General features: G+C 51.7%; 1 protein-coding gene across 4 annotated transcripts; it reads left to right on the top strand.

The window, feature by feature from the left end:
- Nucleotides 1–190: 190 nt before the first annotated feature.
- On the top strand, nucleotides 191–4,276 carry LAT (linker for activation of T cells). Of its 4 annotated transcripts, XM_072836292.1 has the most exons (12): nucleotides 191–645; nucleotides 825–852; nucleotides 966–1,000; nucleotides 1,279–1,366; nucleotides 1,501–1,565; nucleotides 1,657–1,686; nucleotides 1,768–1,831; nucleotides 1,912–2,006; nucleotides 3,398–3,460; nucleotides 3,591–3,653; nucleotides 3,790–3,894; nucleotides 4,018–4,276. In XM_072836292.1, the coding sequence occupies exons 1-11, from the start codon at nucleotides 552–554 to the stop codon at nucleotides 3,885–3,887; spliced, it is 723 nt and encodes a 240-aa protein (XP_072692393.1). In that variant the 5' UTR covers nucleotides 191–551; the 3' UTR covers nucleotides 3,888–3,894; nucleotides 4,018–4,276. The 4 variants fall into 4 exon arrangements, with proteins under 4 accessions (XP_072692393.1, XP_072692395.1, XP_072692392.1 ...); XM_072836294.1 differs by lacking the exon at nucleotides 1,657–1,686; XM_072836291.1 differs by having other exon boundaries at nucleotides 1,657–1,831; nucleotides 3,790–3,889.
- The last annotated feature ends 15,803 nt before the right edge of the window (nucleotides 4,277–20,079 follow it).

Below are 20,079 nucleotides of genomic sequence, written 5' to 3'. Positions count from 1 at the left end.
GGTGGCCTGTAACTATCTTGCCCTCCTTCCCTGGTAGGAATAGCTCTTTGTCCCGGAGGCCAGCAGACCCCTCCTGAGGACCCAGGGGTGGCTCCAAAGGCCTCTTCCTCCCCCTCCCCGCTGGCTGGGTGGGGGTGGGAAGGGGGCGGGGGCAGCCGGCTGAGCCCGATGATTTCCTGCCCTCACCCGGGGCTCACCACAGCTTCCTGCCACAGGCGGGCAGGCTCTGAGAGGCAGGCGCCTAGCCGAGGGGCAGGTAGGGCTGGGGCGCGGGGGCCGCGCAGGGGTGACTGGCGCCCCAGACTCCGGCCCAGACCCTGGTCGGTCTGCCCTGGGATCACGGGTCTTCCCTAGGCAGTGCCGACCCCTGCGAGGCCCGGCAAGGGGCAGGGGGTCCAAGGAGTGCCCAAGGAGGGCACAGCCGGCCCGCAGTCAGGCTTCCAGGCTGGTGCCCACTGGGTTCCCGCACCCGTGCTGGCCCAGCTCACACCCTGCCGCAGCTCAGCGTGCTGGGCGGCAGGCAGCCAGGCCTGGTCCAAGCTCTGCTGCAGATGGAGGCCGTCGTCCTGATCCCCTATATGCTGGGCCTCCTGTTGCTGCCCCTCTTGGCCGTAGTGCTGTGCGTGCGCTGCCGAGAGCTGCCAGGTGAGTGCGGGCTGCCGGGTAACACCGCTCTCAGGACATGCCTTCGGGGATCTTCGGCCCTCCTTGACCCCCTTGCTCTATCCTACCTCTGTCCTGCGTGTGTGAGACCTGAGAGCCCTGCGCTCCCACCCTCTCCCCTCGCCACCCCTCTTCCTGCCTCACTGACTTCTCTTCCCCAGGCTCTTATGACAGCACCGCCTCTGATAGGTGAGTTGTCCATGGGCCCTGTGTGGCTCCCTCACTACCCTGTGTGACCCTGGGGGCTGGGATGGGAGCTGGGGCCTCTCCTGCCCCTGACCAAGCTCTGTCTCTCTTGCCAGCTTGACCCCAAGTAGCATTGTGATCAAAAGACCTCGTGAGTACCTGGAGGGTCCCCTCCCTTGGGTGTAGGAGAGAGGGTCCCTGGCGCATGAGAGACTGTGTGCCTTTGTTCAGGTCCCCCCTCCTGCCTTCCCTCCACCGTGGCTGCCCACATGGCTTTGACCTGATCTGGGACTAGGGAGGGAGATGGGTGTCCTCGGGCCTGTCCAGGGCACAGGAGGTTTCATGGGGCTAGTCTATCCTTTGAGGCCTCAATGAGAGTAGGGGCAAGATGTCTGGAGTCACTCCTTGTGCTTGGTCCTGTATCTTCAGCTACAGTTGTGCCCTGGCCATCGGCCCCATCCTATGGGCCTGTTACCTCTTACCCACCCTTGAGCCAGCCGGACCTGCTTCCCATCCCGTAAGTAGCATCCTCCCCCTTCACAATGCCCTCTTTACCCGGCTCACCTCTGTAGATTGGGGGTCCCCTTCCCTGTGACAATCTGCTTGTCCCAGAGCCCCACCCCAGCATAACCTGTGACCTTTGACTCCCAGGAGGTCCCCACAGCCCCCCGGGGGCTCCCACCGCATGCCGTCTTCCCGGCAGGACTCAGATGGTGGTAAGTGTGGAGCCGGGCTCAGACGGCTGGGGCTGGGCAGAGGCGAGACCCCCTCTGAGCTGACTGTCTCCCTCTTGCTCTCTCTCCGAAGCCAACAGTGTGGCGAGCTACGAGAACGAGGGTGCGTCTGGGGCCCCCGGGGCCCTGGTTGCAGGGAGGCTGGGGCCTGGCCTGCGCCCTGATCGCTGTGTCGTTACCCCAGAGCACCTCTCCTGCGAGGACAACGACGAGGACGAGGAGGAGGAGTATCACAACGAGGGCTACTTGTGAGTGGCCTGGTGGGCGGGCTGGTGGGGACCCTGGCCGGAGGGGGGTCCTCACTCACCGCCCCTCGACTCCCCCTCAGGGAGGTGCTTCCTGACAGCACGCCAGCCACCGGCACTGCGGTCCCACCGGCTCCGGTGCCCAGCAACCCCAGCCTCCGAGACAGCGCCTTCTCCAGTGAGTTCCCGGGCGACTGTCCCTGTGGCCGCCCCTCCGCAGTCTCTCCTCTCTCTAGGACGCCTGTCCCTCAGGGTGCACTTCCACTCCGACCTCCTGATTTCCTTTCCTTCCCATCCTCTTTCCTTCTTCGTGGTCTTTCCCTTTTATTGTTTGCGACCTTTCTCTGATTCACTCTTCTTCTGGCCTCTGTTCTTCGGTCTCTCCCACCCGGAGGCTCTCTCTTGGCCTCTGTTCCTTTCTCATGGAGGCCACATCATCTTGTAAATCTTATAGGTTGTCTTCTTCGGCAGGGGCTTTGGGAAGTTTTCTTCTGCTTCCGGCATCGTTTCGGTTTCCTCTGAGCTGCTTTTCTCCCTTCGCGTGGGTCTCACGCTGCCTGTTGGAGGCTTCCTCCCGCGCCTGGCGAGCTTAGCTTTCCAGCCCTGTCCTCATTCTCCAAACCTGTTCGGCCCATCCGGTGCCATTTGCCAACTCAATCGCCAACTCGCCATCTGTGCCAGGGCTTCTTTTCCTTCATTTGTTCATCCCCTGTCCTTCCCTCCTTCACCATATTTACTGGGCGCCTCTGATCAAACAGCTCAAGAGGCGGCGTCAGGATGAGGCCTAGTGTTGTCGGGAGCCTACTCCCTGCCTCCTGAGTGTCTGGTGCACTAACTTATTAAACGTCACGGTTCCCAGGTGCTGTTGAGCCCACGTCTCCCCATCCTGCGCCTCGGTTGTCCCGACTGTACGACACGAGGGGTTATTTATTTAACGGGCCCTCGGCGGCACTTGCCGTAGGACAGGCCCTGTTTCCATATTCTCTGCGTTAGTTCTCACGACACCCCTGGGAGGGGGTGCTGCTGCTCACCCTCTTACACTGGGGGGAACAGCGAGGCCCAGAGAGGTTAGGGACCTCTTGTGAGGTTGCACGACTGTGAGCGCTGGCGCCGGGCGTGAACCTGGGCGCTCTGGCTCCAGAGCCCGCCTTGTCCACGGCCTCGTGGAGGAGCAAGTCGGCATGAAAGGGCAAGACGGTGCCGAGCACCAGGGCCTGGAGGGCACTGGGACGAGATTGGGGGTGCAGGGCTGGCCTGGCCGGCGGCACCGGTGCCTCAGCTCTGAGCCGTTCTCCAGCCTCACCCCCAGCCTGGGGCACATGCTGGCAGGGTCTGCCGTCCATTCTCTCCCACAATTCCTCTCCTTCTCATCGGTTCTGGCCAAGTTACCCTACTTTTCTCCATCACCCAGGCCTCTGTGGGACCCCCCCAGGGCTGGCTATGGGGTGACCTCTGAGGTCTGTGGGTGGGAGTTTGGGGCTGGTCTTGTCAGGAGTCCAGTGGGGATGCCGTGGGTGCCTGTGCTCGGGCCTCTGGGTGACAGTGCCGGGGGCCCTGCTTCTCCTACAGTGGAGTCGGGGGAGGATTATGTGAACGTCCCTGAGAGCAAGGAAAGTGCAAATGCATCTCTGGGTGAGTGGCGGTGGGGGGGGGGCTCCCTGGAATCCCCCTTCCCTCCCTCACCCTGCTGTGACCCCCTCTCTGAGTGTCCTGCTCTCTCACCCTCCACGTGGCCGCCTCCTTTCTCATCCGTCCCCTGCAGATGGGAGCCGGGAGTATGTGAATGTGTCTCAGGAGCTGCCGTCCTTGGCTGGGACCGACCCTGGTGTGTGCTGGCCAGGGGTAGGGTGGGGTGGGGGGTGGGGGTGGGGCAACCACCCCCAGCCTGGGTTCCAAGCCTGGGGAGCCCATCTGGGGAAGGGGGGATGGTCTGAGAGCCGAAGACCTCCCTCCCCTCCCAGCCATCCTGAGCTCCCAGGAGGTGGAGGACAATGATGATGACGATGACGAAGAAGAAGAGGGAGCTCCAGATTATGAGAATCTGCAGGGGCTTAACTGAGGGTCCGGTGAGAGGTCCTGCCTGCCCCGCCCTGCCCGTCAGCCCATCCTCCGACTCCTTTGGGGATCCCTCTGAGCCCACTGACCTCCCGACGTCACATCCCTTTCCTCTCCCTGCCCTGTTGTTTCAGGGAGAGGCTATGCCTGTCCTGGAACCAGCCTGTCCTGGGAGCACCCAGCTGGGCAACTGGCAGGGCTCTGGGGGGCCCCCACTTGGCACCCCACCCTGACTCCAGCCAGAGAACAGTCTGAGAATCTCCCCCCTAACTTATTGTCACTTTGGGGTGCAGTGTGTGTGCCCCGAGACTGCACCTTCTGACGCAGCCTGAGAATGAACTACCCTGGCCTCAGCCCTGTTCTGCAGTAGAATAAAGGCTGCTGTGGTCTGTAGCATTCTTGCCTTTGGGGGGCCTGGTGGGTGGGAGTCTACATGAGGGTGGGCTGTGCCTGAGCACCTGTGTGGGAGTGTATGTGTGCACAAGCCTGTGTGTGTCTGTGTTGGGGGCTGCCGTGCTCCTGAGGGGCCTGACAGGTACTAGGAGTGGCTGAATGGTGGCCGGGACACGGCACCTTGGTGCGAGGCAAGTCCAACCCAGGCTGGCTTGTCCAGGCTTCAGTGCATCCCTTGCCCATGAGGTAGTCCACGGACATGGCAGATGATGGCTGGGATGATGGGAGGGCAATGCATGAGGAAGCCCTGGGTGCAGAGTGGATGCATAGAATGAGATTGCTTCCCACTGGCCCTCAGGTTCTCCATCTTTAAGGCAAGGGGATGGACTTGACCCCAGGCAACTGAAAGGTAATGTGCAGTGTAGCCTCTTCAGACCTTGGTGTGCAGATGGCTCACCTGGAGGTCTTGCCAAAATGCAAATTCCAAATGAGTAGGTCTGGAATGGGGCCTGAGAGTCTGCATTTTCAAAGGAGCTACCGGGGAGTTCCAACAGCTCTGTTCTGAGAAGCACACTTCAAGCAGCTTCTGGTGGATGCCTTGGTCACTGTGACTGGCTCTGGTCTGGGCACATAAACCTAACCTGGGCCTCTGAGGTCCAACCCTGGGATTTGGCAGAAAGTGTCTGGAAGGCGAAGCTCTTCTTACACACAGCTTGGTAAACTTGGCTCTTCCTAGAGCCCCTACTTGGAGAGCCTGCCCGAGAATGAAGGTGATGTGGAGGACAGAATGGCCCAAATCTGGACAGGGCCAGCTTCCTAATGGCGTCGGAATTCCCGGATCTGGTCACACCCAAAGCGAGACGCCTCTGACTTCCCAGTTACCTGGGCCAATAAATTACCAGTTGTCTTCCACCGACTTGACTTGGGGTTTCTGTTGCCTACAGCCAAAGTAGTCCTGAGTGATGTGGAGTTGTCGGCGTCCCCTGTGGGCTTCAAAGGCAATAGTAACAACTTATCTTCAAGCACCCACCATGCTTCCATGTTTATCTCGTTTGATCACTGCCATTGCCCTGTGGTCGGTTTACCCTGGGTATCCCCATTCACAGGTGAGGAAACAGGCCCAGAGACGAGACGCCATTTGCCCAAAGGCACACAGCCCAGATGGCAAATCCGGGATTCCATCCATAGCTGTTGGCCTCTGGAGTCACTGCTGCTAACGTCCTTGCTCCGGCTGTTGTGCAAATTGCCGGCTGCTCTACCAGGGAGGCTTGTAAGAGCCCCGATTGCTGAAGCGGGGGAGGAAGGCCTGGGGAGAGGGCTGGGCAGGCTGGATGTCAACAGGTAGAGTTTGTTTGGAGGAAGCAGGGAAGAGGCACCTGTTCTGGGCTGAGGAACAGAAAGTTTACCAAACAGGTATGTTGGTACAAGTACCTTGGAGAACAATCTAGCAACATCAGTAAGGCTGAAGATGGTGTGTTTCCTTACCCAGCAGATTCCTGGGTAGAAATCCTGAGCAAACAGCCTGCAGGTTAAGGGGGCGGGTGCCAGAGGCTTGGGGCAGCGTCGCAATGGCCAACGGCCAACAGCTGGCAACAGTAGAGGCGATTGGGGGAGAGTGGATGGAGCACTTGTAGCCTTGTCACACCGTGAATGCTCCCCAGCAGGTAAAAATGAGTGCACTGGGGTGGCACCTGTCAGCACGGACAAACATCACCAAGAGAGTATGGAGCGAGAAAAGGAAAACAAGTTGTTTTATTTATATAAAGTTGAGAACATGAAAAGTGGTATATAGGGGCACTGGGGTGGCTCTAAGTGTCTGCCTTCGGCTCAGGTCCAGGGTCCTGGGGTCACGCCCCGCATTGGGCTCCCTGCTCAGTGGGGAGTCTGCTTCTCCTCTTGCCCCTTCCCCCCACTTATGCTCTCTTGCTTGTTCTCTCTCAAATAAAATCTTAAAAAAAAAAAAAAGAAAATGGGTATACCTATAGTTCAGGGATACACATGTATGCAAGGTAGGCAAAGCAACGAGGAATACCAAGTTCAGGAGAGAGGCAACCATGTGGCAGAGTGTGGGGAATGGTTGAGAATGCATTTAGGAGGGCCTCAGTGGTGAGTGTCATGTCTTATTCTTAAGCAGGGTTGGGTATACCAGTGTTTGATGTGTGATTCTCTTAAGTGTTTGCATATCTGAGCCATTTCATAATAAGAGAGGCCGAGGCCCAAGGAGGGAATGAGTGGGGGAAGGGGGGATAGGGCAGTTTTAAGAGACAGTAAATAGGCCAAGAGTCAAGGGTCTGTGCCAAGTGAGTGAGTTGCACAGGGAGTTCCAGGTCTCAGGAGCAGCTTGTGCAAAGGCCCTGAAGTGGGAGCATCCTTGTGATGTGTTGGGAGTATCCTTGTGAAAAGTGGTGGTGGGCTAGCTAAAGAAGGAGAGGCAGTGGAGAGAGGTAGAAGGAGCCGTTTGGGAGTCTGAAGCGAGGGATGTGGGGATGGCCCTGTGTTGTGAGGCATGGGGAAATCCAAGGTGACTCTGGTCCTTGTCTTGTTGAATTGGGGGTAGGGGCATTCCCTGAAACATGAAAAGCTGCCCATTTTTGCTTCTTGGACCAGCAAGAATATGTGGCTTTGCCTCCACCAATCGATGAGCCAGGCAGGACAGACAGAGTCAATGCAATGAGGTCTATGGGGCTGGAGTGGCCAGTGGAAAGAATCTTTGCAAGCTTCCCCTGGAAGCTGAGGAGAAGAAAAAGATTTTTTTTTTTAATTGAAGTCTGCTGTTGAGAGGAAAGGTCAATTTAGTGATAAGAGAGTGTGTTCTCTGAAATTGTTGGGGGAGACCTCTGGGTGCTTCTAAAAGCCATCAGTAAGCAACAGCTCTTTTGATTTGGGTTCTCTCAGAGGCAGTCCTTGAGGTGAGAGTCCTAGTGCCAGTAGTTTATTTGGGAAGTGGTCGCAAAAACAGGGGAGTAGGGGAGTGAGATGGGAAAAAGAAAGCGTCCGACAAGGGTGCATTATGAAGCAGGTTACTACAGGGCCCTGGGGCCCCGTCCTGTGACAGCATGCTGGACGCCAGCCAGGGGCAGAGTGCAGGGGTAGGAGCATGTGGGTGTGGGCCGTGCTGGCCGGGGAGGGACCTCAAGTATTTCTACATCTTTGCCCAGTAGTCCCCACCTAATTCTCCAGAACTTCTGGCTGTGGCTCCCAGGGACACAGTTGCTTCTGGTGCCCGAAGCAAGCCTGGGGCGGAGGGAGGCAAGTGCCCGCGGCAGCTCAGGCCAGCGAGCTGTGGACTGTGAGGGACGCTGACCCACACTGCTTGGGCTCTTTGTGGTGCTCGGGGTTGTTTTCCTCAAAATGCATCTTGTGGCCCCTGAGTCCTGGGGGCAGCTTCTCAAGAAAGAATTCTGTGGGGGACACCTGGGTGACTCAGTACTTGAGCTCAGCTCTGGTCATGATCCCAGGGTCCTGGGATCAAGTCCTGCATCGGGCTCTCTGCAGGGAGCCTGCTTCTCCCTCTGTGTCTCTGTCTCTTTCTCTCTCTCTCTCTCTCATGAATAAATAAATAAAATCATTAAAAAGAAAAAAAAAAAGAATTCTGTGGTCGGGGGGCCTGGGAAAAGCAGGGTTCTTTCAGACCCCCTTGCAGGACGAAATGTGCTGGAGAGAGATCCTGTGATAAAATATGTTTCTCTTTGCCTAACTTGGTATTTCCTGAACTTATTTGATTCCAGGAAGAAAAAAAAAAGTTGTTATTAGCAATCTGCAGACCACCTTTTATCATCTATAGAGGACATTTTTATTGTCGCCTTCCTAGCACCCATTCCTTCTTCCAACAACAGTGCACTAACATCGCTGCCATCAGATTTGCTTTGCCAGTGTTCACGCAGCTGCCGCGTGGCAGCCCCGCTTGGATGTGCACGTGATCCAGGATGGCCAAACGTTATATCCCACCTCCTGGCCCAGTAATTGGTTGATACTGGAACACTCAGGTCAATGAGACACGTTCCTGAGACTTTGGGGGGAACTCCGGGCAAAGGGAAGCTCTTTATGCACTGGTGGGGGAAGAGGTGTCCAAATGCAGTGTTTGCACGCTTTTTTTTTTTTAAGATTTTATTTATTTATTCATGAGAGACACAGAGAGAGGGAGAGAGAGAAAGAGAGAGAGAGAGACAGAGATGGGTCTCTGACAGAGACAGAGAGGCAGAGGAAGAAGCAGGCTCCATGCAGGGAGCCGGACGTGGGACTCGATCCGGGGACTCCAGGATCACACCCCAGGCCAAAGGCAGGCGCTGAACCACTGAGCCACCCAGGGATCCCCTGTTTGCACGCTTCTGCTTGGGCAGAGCCTGCCTGTGAATGAAGGCACAACAGAGGAAAGCATAGTGGACAGAAATGGAAGTAAAAAAGTTCTTTTTTTTTAAGATTTCATTTATTTATTTTTTATTTTTTATTTTTAAAGATTTTATTTTATTTATTCATGAGAGATGAGAGACAGAGACACAGGCAGAGGAGGAAGTAGGCTCCATGCATGGAGCCCGACGTGGGACTCGATCCCAGGACTCCAGCGACTCCAGCATCATGCCCTGGGCCGAAGGCAGGCGCTAAACCGCTGAGCCACCCAGGGATCCCCAGATTTCATTTATTTTTAAAATATTTTATTTATTTATTCATGACAGACATAGAGAGGCAGAGACACAGGCAGAGAGAAAAGCAGGCTCCATGTGGGAAACCTGATGTGGGAGTCGATCCCAGGACTCCAGGATCACGCCCTGAGCTGGAAGCAGATGTTTTTTTTTTTTTTTTTTTATAATTTTTTTTTTAAATTTATTTATGATAGGCACACAGTGAGAGAGAGAGAGGCAGAGACACACACAGGCAGAGGGAGAAGCAGGCTCCATGCACCGGGAGCCCGATGTGGGATTCGATCCCGGGTCTCCAGGATCGTGCCCTGGGCCAAAGACAGGCGCCAAACCGCTGCGCCACCCAGGGATCCCTGGAAGCAGATGTTCAACCACTGGGCCACACAGGTGTCCCAAGATTTTATTTATTTATTTGACTGCGAGAGAGCACAAAGAGGGGGAGCAACAGAGGGAGAGGGAGAAACAGGCCACATCCGTGGAGCAGGGAGCCAGGTGAGTTCTGATAGCCTGTTTAAGCACCCAGATCAGTGTTCCTGAAGCCATTACTTTTGAAGAGCCAACAACCTTTTTTTTTTTTTTTTTTTTTTTTTTTTTAGGCTAATTTGATCCAGACTTTCTGTCCATTGCAGGAGTAAAATTTCTAACCATGGCTGCTATCATTTCCACCAAATCCCACCCACAGTCAGGCCACCCTGGCCTCATGACGAGCACCTAGTAACCCATCTGAAAAAATTCTAGACTCAGTTTCTTCCTCACCCCCCACCTCTTCTAACTGCCTCTCAGAGACACTTGAGCGAACCCTTTAAGGCAGCTGACCCATCTATCCTGGGCACCCCTCCTTTGTGCATGCCCTGCATCCCATCTTAGCCCCCTCAGTCCCCTCAGGAGAATCTCTCTGGGTTTTCCTTACTTCTGCTTTATTGACTCGGTATGTATATACTTAGTCTCGGAGCTGATGAGCAATAATTCCAGAAAGAGGACGATGTTTGGTGCCAAGTGCACTGGAATACAAGTGAGGAGACTTTCCTTTAGTCCCGACTCCGCCACTAGATTTCTGAACTTTGGGGACCTTTGGGGATGTTGGACCTCAGTTTTAAAACCTTTTCATCCTGATGTCTGTAGCCTCAAAAGATGTTCCCAGAAGTGGAAGGATGGGATCCCTGGTTGCTAAGAAGGTCAGAAACTATCAAGTGTGGCTGGAGTCAGAGGCCTATTATATCACCACCTTCTAGTTTCTCTCCAGCCCTCCTCTCTCGAGTGCCTCCATTTGTCGTCGCCCCTTGTGTGGACACATGACAGTTCTAGCAGCAATGCATGCTTCTGGGTTCCCAGCCTGGGGGGCAAATGTCTGAGCATTTCCAGCAAACGCCCTACACAGACCCTAAATGCCCTCGCTTGGGGCACATGACTCCTTGAACCAATGGCCGGCCGGCCGGGAGAATGCCCTGTGCTGAGACTGACATAGGCCTGTGTCCCATGCTCCAGCCCAATTCTGAGGGGCTGGAAATGGGAAGGCGGCCGAGCCTAGCGGCTATTGCTGGTAGAAAGGAAAAATGGCTGTTGAGTTGCACTTGTTCCACACTTGCTGTGTGCCACACTCGTTATTTTGGTGAACCTCACCACACTTCTGTCTATCTAAGGTATGAGGAGCTCTTCTTGCAGAAAAGAAAACAGGCTCAGGGAGGTTGAGTGAATTGCTTAAGGTCACACAGCAAATTCCAAAGTTATTTATGGAAGCATAGTTATTTATTTTGGGATGGGGGAAGGGAGGCTATGTTCTGGTTAAAAATTAGTGCAAAAGGAGAAAACAGAGAGGCAGACCAAAAGAGAAATTCTGCAGGGGATCCCTGGGTGGCTCAGCGGTTTGGCGCCTGCCTTTGGCCCAGGGCGCGATCCTGGAGCCCCGGGATCGAGTCCCGTGTCAGGCTCCTGGTATGGAGCCTGCTTCTCCCTCCTCCTGTGTCTCTTGTCTATCATAAATAAATAAATATTTAAAAAAAAAAAGAGAGAGAGAGAAATTCTGCAGAGGGTAAACTGTGCTCTGCACAAAGACTTTTGCTGGAACTCTGGGGAATAAGGCTCTCTCTCTTTCTCTTTCTCTCTCTCCCAGTCGACAGGGAGGACATGAGCCTGGAGCTGCCAGAGGTCACCATGGGAAGGGCACCCAAGGGAGAGAAGGCAGCACAGAGGTGAGTGGTGCCCAGTCAGGGGAGAAAGGTTCTTGGGAATGGGGGTTGAGGTCCTGGATCCATTAGTGCCTGAAACCGCCTCCACCCAAGCACCAAGAACGGTTCAGCTACTTGAGTTTACCAACACCCTCCTTTTGCTTGGCTCAGCTCCAGCTGGGTTTCTGTCATTTGCAAATGAAAGGGCCCTGACTCATCTAGACAGGATGCTGTAGAGCATTGGCCTTCAACGGGCCCACGGGCCCACCTTTCCACCTTCGGTTGCTGACATGTGCCATGCCATGCTACACACCTCACATATGTGGTCCTCACTGTGACCCGAGGACGTTCTTCTTATGACCACCCTAGTGTGAATGAGGAAGCTGAGGCTCACAGAGGGCAGGTGATGGGACCAAGCAGGGTGCTGGTGCTCCCTCCCTGGCAGCCAGGCCACTCTTGCTCCCAAGACCCTCTCCCTGTGTCCACCGGGCCCCTCCCGCAGGCCCCAGGCCACCTCTGTCCCCAAGCGAGTGGTGTGGGCAGCAGAGGCCACTCAGAGTGCACTCTCCCCCAGGCATCTACTGGGACTGCTGGCTCTGGGGCTCTGCGGGGCCTGAACAAAGTTCCTTTTCTTGAGGACACAGGGGTTTGTGAGCCCAGGGGGTGGACGCTTGCGGCACCTGCGGGGGCTCCAAGAAAGAGGGGGAAGTGGGGCCTCTGTTCTCCTTTTCCTGGAGCCCCTTGGGCCCCGTCCTGGCTGCTGCCCTGTGCACCTGAGCAGGCCTCTGAGCTTTCCTCGCCTCCTCCCAGCTGGCTCCCACACTCACCAGTTAGCTGTTTCCGGATGCCCCCCCAGCACCTCGAGCCTCGTGCCGTGACACCAAACTTCTCCCTCTCCCACTTGCCATTTTCGGTTTTGCCTCACACCCTTAGGCTCCCCACTGGTCTCTCTCTGGGTCTGGGTGTCTGGGGCGCCCCTCCCCTCTCTGGCTTCCTCTCCCTACCTGTGTCTCTCCATCTCTCCCTGCCTCAATCCATTGCTCATCTGTCTTGGAAGTGCCGTCTCTCAAATCTCTCATCTGTCTCTCTGCCCTGTCTCTCTCTCTCTGTGCGTGTCTCTCTCTGTCTCTCTCAGATCGACTGTCTCTCTCCTCTCTGTGTCTCTGTCTCTGTCATCTCTCTATGGCTCTCCGTCTCTCTCGCATTCTCTGTCTCCCTCCTCCTCTCCCTGCCCCTCCCTCCCCACATCCTGAGTTGTCTTTGGGGAACCGGAAATTTGGGGGATCAGAGAGATACTGGGAGGCTCAGCTGCTGCCGCCTAGAGATAATGCGTGGGGGGGGGGCTGGGGCTGGATGGGGGTGGGGGAGCCCAGAATCCGCTGCGTCTTCCTCCTCCCCTCCATGTGGTGCACACAGAGGCATCATGTCCCCTGGTTGGGCCTCAGTGTCCCCTGCCATGGACTGGGCCTGATGAATGAGCACCCTCCCGGGCTTGGTGGGGAAGGTAAATCTAGCAGCCTGGCCAGACCAGGTGCTCAGAGAGTTTGGGGAACGGGGGACAGGAAGGAGGACACATGCGGGGGAGTCAGCGTGAGGCTGGCTGGGGAGCAGGGAGGCTCCCAAGTGCTCCTGGGGCTGTCTCTTCCCCTCCTCGCACCCCATTCGTTGCCCCCCATCCCCCCCCCCCCCCCCCCCCCCCCCCCGCCGTCTGCACCTAGTGGGCTTCCGTGTTTAACAGCTGCTCAGCAGACTTTCTCTGCCACAGGTCCTGTCTATACTCACTACTTTCATCCTCATGACGCCCCTCTGAGGTGGGTACAGTTATCCACTTTATTTTACAGATGGGGAAACTGAGGCACTGAGAAGCTGAGTGCCCTGCCCAAGGTCACACAGCTGGGAACCCTCCACGTGCCAGGACTCTGAATTAGACAGGTCTCGTGGCCAGAGTCTGGGGCGTGCTGTAGGTGTGCCCATTTGAAACAGGCAGCGTTAATTTGCTTTAAATCTTGGGGAGAGAAAGTCCTTTTCTTCTCAAGTCCGATTCTGGTTCCAGACAGAGGCTCTTTTAGGAGCTGCTCTTTGACACCCTGAGACACTTGCTGCTGTGCCTTCCTCCACAGAGGCGGAAAGCCTCAAGCTCATTACCCCAAGCAGGCAGCTCTGTGGAATTTAATTTAATTTAATTTTTGCTGGATTTGTTTTAACTTAGGGCAGGCAACATTGGTTTTCGATTTAAGAGTGTGCCATGTAGTTGCCTTGGAAATGAATTTCACTTTAAATAGGAAGTCATTTTAAAGAAAACTAATAAGAAAATTAGCTCAGGCAGCTGTGGATATGGTAAAAAAGTCCTATGTGTGGATTCAGGATTGAGTCTTAGGAAACCCAGAGAGAATGAGATCCTTTTAGTGGCTCTGCTGAGTCCCTCCCAGGCAGCCAGAGCTCACGTCCGCCTGCCCAAGACCATAGGGCTGGTCAGGGGCAGGGCTGGGACCCTAGCAGCCACCACACAGGCTGTGGGATCATTGCTGTGGCCCTGGAGCTGAGAGGCCATCTGGCTCCTTCGGAGTTCCTGCAAGCAAGCACTAGAAACCAACAGGGGCTGTTTGATTCAGAGATGCCCCAGAGGGGCCCAGAGGATCATGGGAGAGGGGTGAAGTAGGCTTGGACGCCCAGCAGGAAGGGAGGGGACAGTCCTGCTGAGCAGGTGGCTTCTGCTGCCCATGTGCCCAGACACCTCCAGCCCAGCCAGCAAGCCACTGGCTTGACCCCCAGCTGTCCCTCCCAGGCCCCATGCCCATGCCCACACTGCCCAAAGGTTGGGGAGCAGGTTCTCCCCTATAAATGAAGAGGAGCCCAGGGCCCTCCAGTGCCCCACATAAGTAAGGGGCTCCCGGACCTTTGAGCTGGGAGCCAGGAACCCCTCATTTCCAGGCCTAACTCCTGCTCAGCCCTGGGCTTGCTTGGAACGCCTTCCATGCTCTGGGCCTCAAGCACACCCATCTCAAGTGGGGGTGACGGGGCCCAAGCAGATCAGTGGTTTTTAAACCACGCCAGGGAGCTAAATCAGAGATTCAGCAGCCCTGCGATGTGTGGAGACAAACATGAGAGTTTGAAGGGTGTCTATGGACTCAGCCTTTTTTCTAGGAAAATGCAGTTTTATTGTTTTATTTATTTTTTATCATAAAAGACACATTGAATCCACAGGTTTATACCCCTAAAAGACTGGGCTTCTTCTGTGTCTTGCACACGGGGCAGTTGGGAGCACTTTAGCCATCCTCCCTGCTGCTGCCAGCTCCAGAGTCAGGCCTTCCTGCCCGGCCAGGCCCGCCCCTGCCATCAGGCCATCTCCGGCCTGCTCCCCCTCCCGGCTCGTGCTCTCTCACACCCTCCCAGGCCCCAAGCCTCTGTCACTGGGATCACAGATGAAGTTCCCCATCTCAGAGCCCTTCCAGTCCGCTCCATGTAATCTTGTGCCCTCCCGGTCACCCTAGATCCTGTAACCCCACTGAATTGGTATTGTCAATGCTGATCTTTTCATGGGTTCGTTGCCTGTCATTGTTCGGTCCCCACTGTGCGCTCCCTACTCATCTCTGCTGCTCCAGGCCCCTGGAGCCTGGAGTGGAGTCTGCATCCGGGTAAGGATTGTTGAGTGAAGCAAGCAAAAGAGAGCTTAAGACCAGCCCGTCTGTCCCTACGTGACAAGTTCCCCGTAGTCCTTGCAGTCCTAGCCAGTGCTACATGCCCAGCCTCGGGGTGGGGCAGGGTAACACTGTCTAAAGGAGAGATTGAAAACTGGTGGCCCGCTGCAGTGTTTCTTTTCCTTTTTTTTTTTTTTTTTTTTTTTTGTGGTAAAAAAACACACACATAACAGAAAATTGAACCATCTAGCATGTCTCAGGGTGCAGTTCAATGGTGTTAAAATATATTCACATCATTGTGCAACAGATCTCCAGAACGTTTTCTTCTTGCAAAACTAAAACTCTGTACCTATTAAACAACACCTCCCCCTCATCCCCATATCCCCCTCCCTCCAGCCCCTGGCAGCCACCATTCTACTTTCTGTTTCTATGCATTTGACTACGTTAGGTCCCTCATATAATTGGAATCATGCACTATTTGTCTTTTTGTGACTGGCTTACTTCACTTAGTCTGCCCCCAAGGTTCACCTGTATTGTAGCACGAGACTTGATTTCCTTCTTTGTTAAGGCTGAATAATATTCCATTGTGTACATAGACACCACATTTTGTGTATCCACTCATCCTTTGGTAGACAGACTCTGAGAGTTGCTTCTACCTCTCGGCTATTGTGAATAATACTGTTATGAACACGGGTGTGCAAATACCTCTTCAAGGCTCTGCTTTCAGTTCTTTGGAGAACATACTCAGAGTGGAACTACTGGATCATTATAGTAATACTATTTTTCCTTTTTTTTAGGAACTGCATACCATCTTTCCTACTGGCCGTACCATTTTACCTTCCTACCAGCAGGACAGCAGAGTTCCAATTCCTCTGCATTCTTGCCAACTTTTGTTATTTTCTAGTTTTTTATAGTAGTCATCTTAATGTATATGAGGTGATATCTCATTGTGGTATTAACTTGCATTTCCCTAATGAGTGATGTTGAACATCTTATTTTTCTTATTAAAGATATTATTTATTCATTTATTTAGAGCATGATCAGGGTAAGGGGAAGAGGGAGAAGGAGAGAAAGAATCTCAAGCAGACTCTGTGCTGAGCGTAGAGCCCAACGTGGGGCTCTATCTCACAACCCTGAGATCACGACCTGAGCCAAAATCAAGAGTCGGGTGTGCAACCCACTGTGCCACCCAGGCGCCCCCGAGTATCTTTTCATGTGCATGTTGGCCATTTGTGTATTGTCTTTGGAGAAATGTCTACTCAAATTCTTTGCCCATTTTTAAAATCTAGTTTTTTTGTTGTTGAATTTTTGGAGCCCTTTATATATATTCTGGATATTAATACTTTATCAGCTCTGTGATCTACAAATATTTTCTCCCATTTTGTGAGTTGCCTTTTCACTTCGCTGATTTTGTGTGATGCACAGAAGCTTTTAAGTTTGATGTAGTCCCATGTATTTGCTTTTTTTTTTGTTGTTTTTTGTTTTTTTGTTACTGAGCCTTTTGTATCATAACCAGGAAATCGTCACTAAATCCAGTGTCATGAAGCTGTTTGTTTTCTTCCCTCACTAGGAATTTTATAGTTTTAGGTCTTCTGTTTGATCTTAATCCATTTTAAGTTCATTTTCATATATCGTGTTAGGTAAGGCTCCAACTTTTAAAAAAATATTATTTATTTATTTATTCATAGAGACCACACACACAGAGAGAGGCAGAGACACAGGCAGAGGGAGAAGCAGGCTCCATGCAGGAAGCCTGATGTGGGACTTGATTCAGGGTCTCCAGGATCACGCCCTGGGCTGCAGGCGGCGCTAAACTGCTGAGCCACGGGGGCTGCCCCAACTTTTTGTTTTTAATTGTGAATTTCCATTTTCCCAACACCATTTGTTGAAAAGACTGTCCTTTCCCCATTGAGTAGTCTTGGCACCTCTGTTGGAGATCATGTGACCAAGTATGTGATGGCTTATTTTTGGACTCTGTTCTATTCCATTGATCTATATGTCTGTCTTTTAAAAAAATATTTTACTTATTTATTCATGAGAGGCAGAAACATAGGCAGAGGGAGAAGCAGGATCCCTGAGGGGATCCCGATGTGGGACTCAATCCTGGGATCCCAGGATCACGACCTAAGCCAAAGGTAGGTGCTCAACCACTGAACCACCCAGACATCCCTTTATGTCTGTCTTTATGCCAGTACCACACTGTTTTGATTACTGTAGCTTTGTAATAAGTTTTGAAATCAGGAAATGTGAGTCTTCTAACTTTCTTCTTCTTTTTCAAGATTTTTTTGGCTATTTGGGGTCTAAGCTCAGTGTGGAGCTTAACTTTGGGCTCGAGCTCATGACCCTGAGATCATGACCTGAGCCAAAATCAAGAGTCGGATACTTAATTGACTAAACCACCCAAGTGACCCTCTATTTAAATTTTTAAAATTAATTATTCTATTAGTTAGAATTGAATTTGACTATAAGTAGCAGAGACTTGACTACAATAGCTCAGGAAAAATGATGGTCTAATTCTCTGGGGTGTTAAAAAAATAAAAAAGACTAGAGAGAGCTGTCTGGCTGACTCAGTTAGTGGAGCATTCAACTCTTGATCTCGGGATTTGAGCCCCACATTGGATGTAAAGATTACTTAAAAATAAAATCTTAAAAAAAAAGACTGGAGAGAGGCACTTAGGTCTTTGTATAAATTACAAAAAGATGCCCCATTTTCCAGAGACTTTATTCCTGCTTGTTGGAAATTGTTGTAATATGTTGATTTTGTTCGTAGAAAAATACATTTATTTCAGAAAATTGTCACAATATACAGATAGATCTGCGGCATCCACTGTGTGAGCAGAGTGCTTGTGGACATAGCACCCTGTGAGGTGAGCAGTCCAGGGAGATGTGCCAGCTTCACAGCATCACCGGGAATCCATTCCTTTTACAGTTGCATTGTCTGCCTTTGGATGAATGTGCCTTTCCTAGGGATTTACTAGATGTGCCATCTCCAGGGATGGACATTTTTATTTATTTATTTATTTATTTATTTATTTATTTATTTATTTATTTAAATTTTATTTAAATTCAGTTAATTAATATATAGTATATTGTTAGTTTCAGAGTTAGAGTTCAGGGATTTGTCAGTCCTATATAACTCCCAGTGCTCATCACATCCCATGCCCTCCGTAATGTCCATCATCCAGTTACCCTACCTCTACACTCCCTCCCCAGGGGTGGACATTGTAGATTATTTTCAATAATTTACCAAAAAAACAGTTACACTGAACAACCTTATACATAAGCCATTTAGCATACGTGGGAGTATCTCTGTATAACAGATCCCTAGAAGCGGAGTCATTAGGTCAAAGTGAACAAGCATGTGTGATTTTGACAGATATTGCCAAATTCCCCTTTGGGGGAGGGGGCCGGCTGACACCCCCACAAGCAATATCTGACAGTGCCTGTCTCCCCACATCCTTGCCAACTCAGAGTGCTATTGAACTCTTCAATTTTTTGCCAAACTGTCAGGCATCTAACTGCAATTTTAATTTGCATTTCTCTTTTCATGAAGAAAAGATGAGCTCTCTTTATGTGTTTAAAAGTCATCTGTATCTTCTTGTCTGTGACCCATTTGTATACACTGTCACTTTTTTGAGTAGTTATTTCTTGTTTATTTCTAGGAACACTTTACATATTAGGAAAATTAACTCTTTGTTATTTGAGGGAACAAGTATATTTGTCCAGTTTGTCACTTTCTCATTTTGGCCCTTTTAATAAAAACAAACAAACAAAAAACCCCAGAACAAATGCAAAGACCTCTGAAGTATAACATATAGAGCAAAGTACCAGATTGAACTGTGCAACTTGATGAATCTTCACAAAGCAAGCCCACCTGTGTCACCTCTCAATTGCCACTGGGGATTGTCACTGGGGATTTTGCTGGGAGAAGTTTTAAAATTTTTATGTAGTGGTTTGTTGGCTTCATTGAAATCTTTAAAGTAAAATATTCTGGTGTAAGGTGTGAGGTATGGAGCAGCCTTTTATTATTTATTTTTTCAGATGCCAAAACCTTGTCCCAATGCCATTTAGTGAATGATCCATATTTTCTTCATTAATATGAAATGGTGCCACATCCTCAAAATTCCCCAGCCTGTTTTTGAATTTTCTTCTCTGCATGATAACATCTATCTGTTCATGGGCCATTTCAGTTGATGATCTCTGATTTGGAGGTTTGTGGAATACTTCTGTGCTGTTTTACATGGAAGATAGAGTTGCTAACAGCTTGGACCCTCGGGCCCTTGGTTCGAATTACTGACTCCAGCAGCAAGTGACTTCAACTCTCTGCCTCAGTTTCTTCCTCTGTCAGGTAGGGATAATAGTAGTATCTACCTCCTAGGGTAGTTGAGAGGATTAAGTAATTTAATGTTATGTAAAGTGCCTAGAACAGTGTCTTGATATATAATACACCTTAAGTGTTAACCATTTATTTTAATTAATTAAAGCCATTTAAAAATATTTATTTTACTTTTCTTTCCATTTTTAGGGGGGTTGTGGGGAGGGGCAGAGGGAGAGAGAATCTTTTTTTTTTTAATTTTATTTATTTATTCATGAGAGATACACACACACAGAAGCAGAGACCCAGGCAGAGGGAGAAGCAGGCTCCATGCAGGGAGCCCGACGTGGGACTCGATCCTGGGTCTCCAGGATCACGCCCTGGGCTGTAGGCTGTGCTGAACCACTGAGCCACCAGGACTGCCTGAGAGAGAATCTTAAGCAGGCTCCATGAGATCATGACCTGAGTCAAAATCAAGAGTCAGATGCTTAATTGACTGAGCCGCCCAGGTGCCCCTTTTTTATTTTATTTTATTTTATTTTATTTTATTTTATTTTATTTTATTTATTTTATTTTATTATTTTATTTTTTTAAGGAAACTGTATGCCTAACGTGGGGTTTGAACTCACAACCCTGAGATCAAGAGTCGCATGCTCCACTGACGGAGTCAGGCAGGAGCCCTGAAGACTATTTTTAATCCTTCCGTCAGCTCTGTGACGGAGAAAGTATCATTGACCCTATTTTTGGATGAAGAAATGGAGACTTGGAGCCGAGAAATGACTTGCCAGGGACTTTGGTGAGTGGCAGCATTGGTTCTGAAAGGGGTCTTGCCATTCCTGAGCCCCATGCATTCAAGCCTGGCAGCCCTGAGCAGTGAGACTACGGGTTCCCATGGGTGCGAGGGGCCTCCTCTTCCTCTGGCTCCCCCAGCCCAGCAAGGCTGTGGCTGATCCTCAGAGAGGAAATGTTGCAGAGGCCCAGCAGCAGGGGGGTGGGATGAGGCTTCGCCAGGCGGCCTCAGCACCAGGTTCCCTGTGAAAAGGCCTAG

This window comes from Canis lupus, chromosome 8 (assembly GCF_048164855.1).
Source record: "Canis lupus baileyi chromosome 8, mCanLup2.hap1, whole genome shotgun sequence".
Lineage (NCBI taxonomy): Eukaryota > Metazoa > Chordata > Mammalia > Carnivora > Canidae > Canis > Canis lupus.
This window is presented reverse-complemented; position numbering and strand designations above follow the sequence as displayed.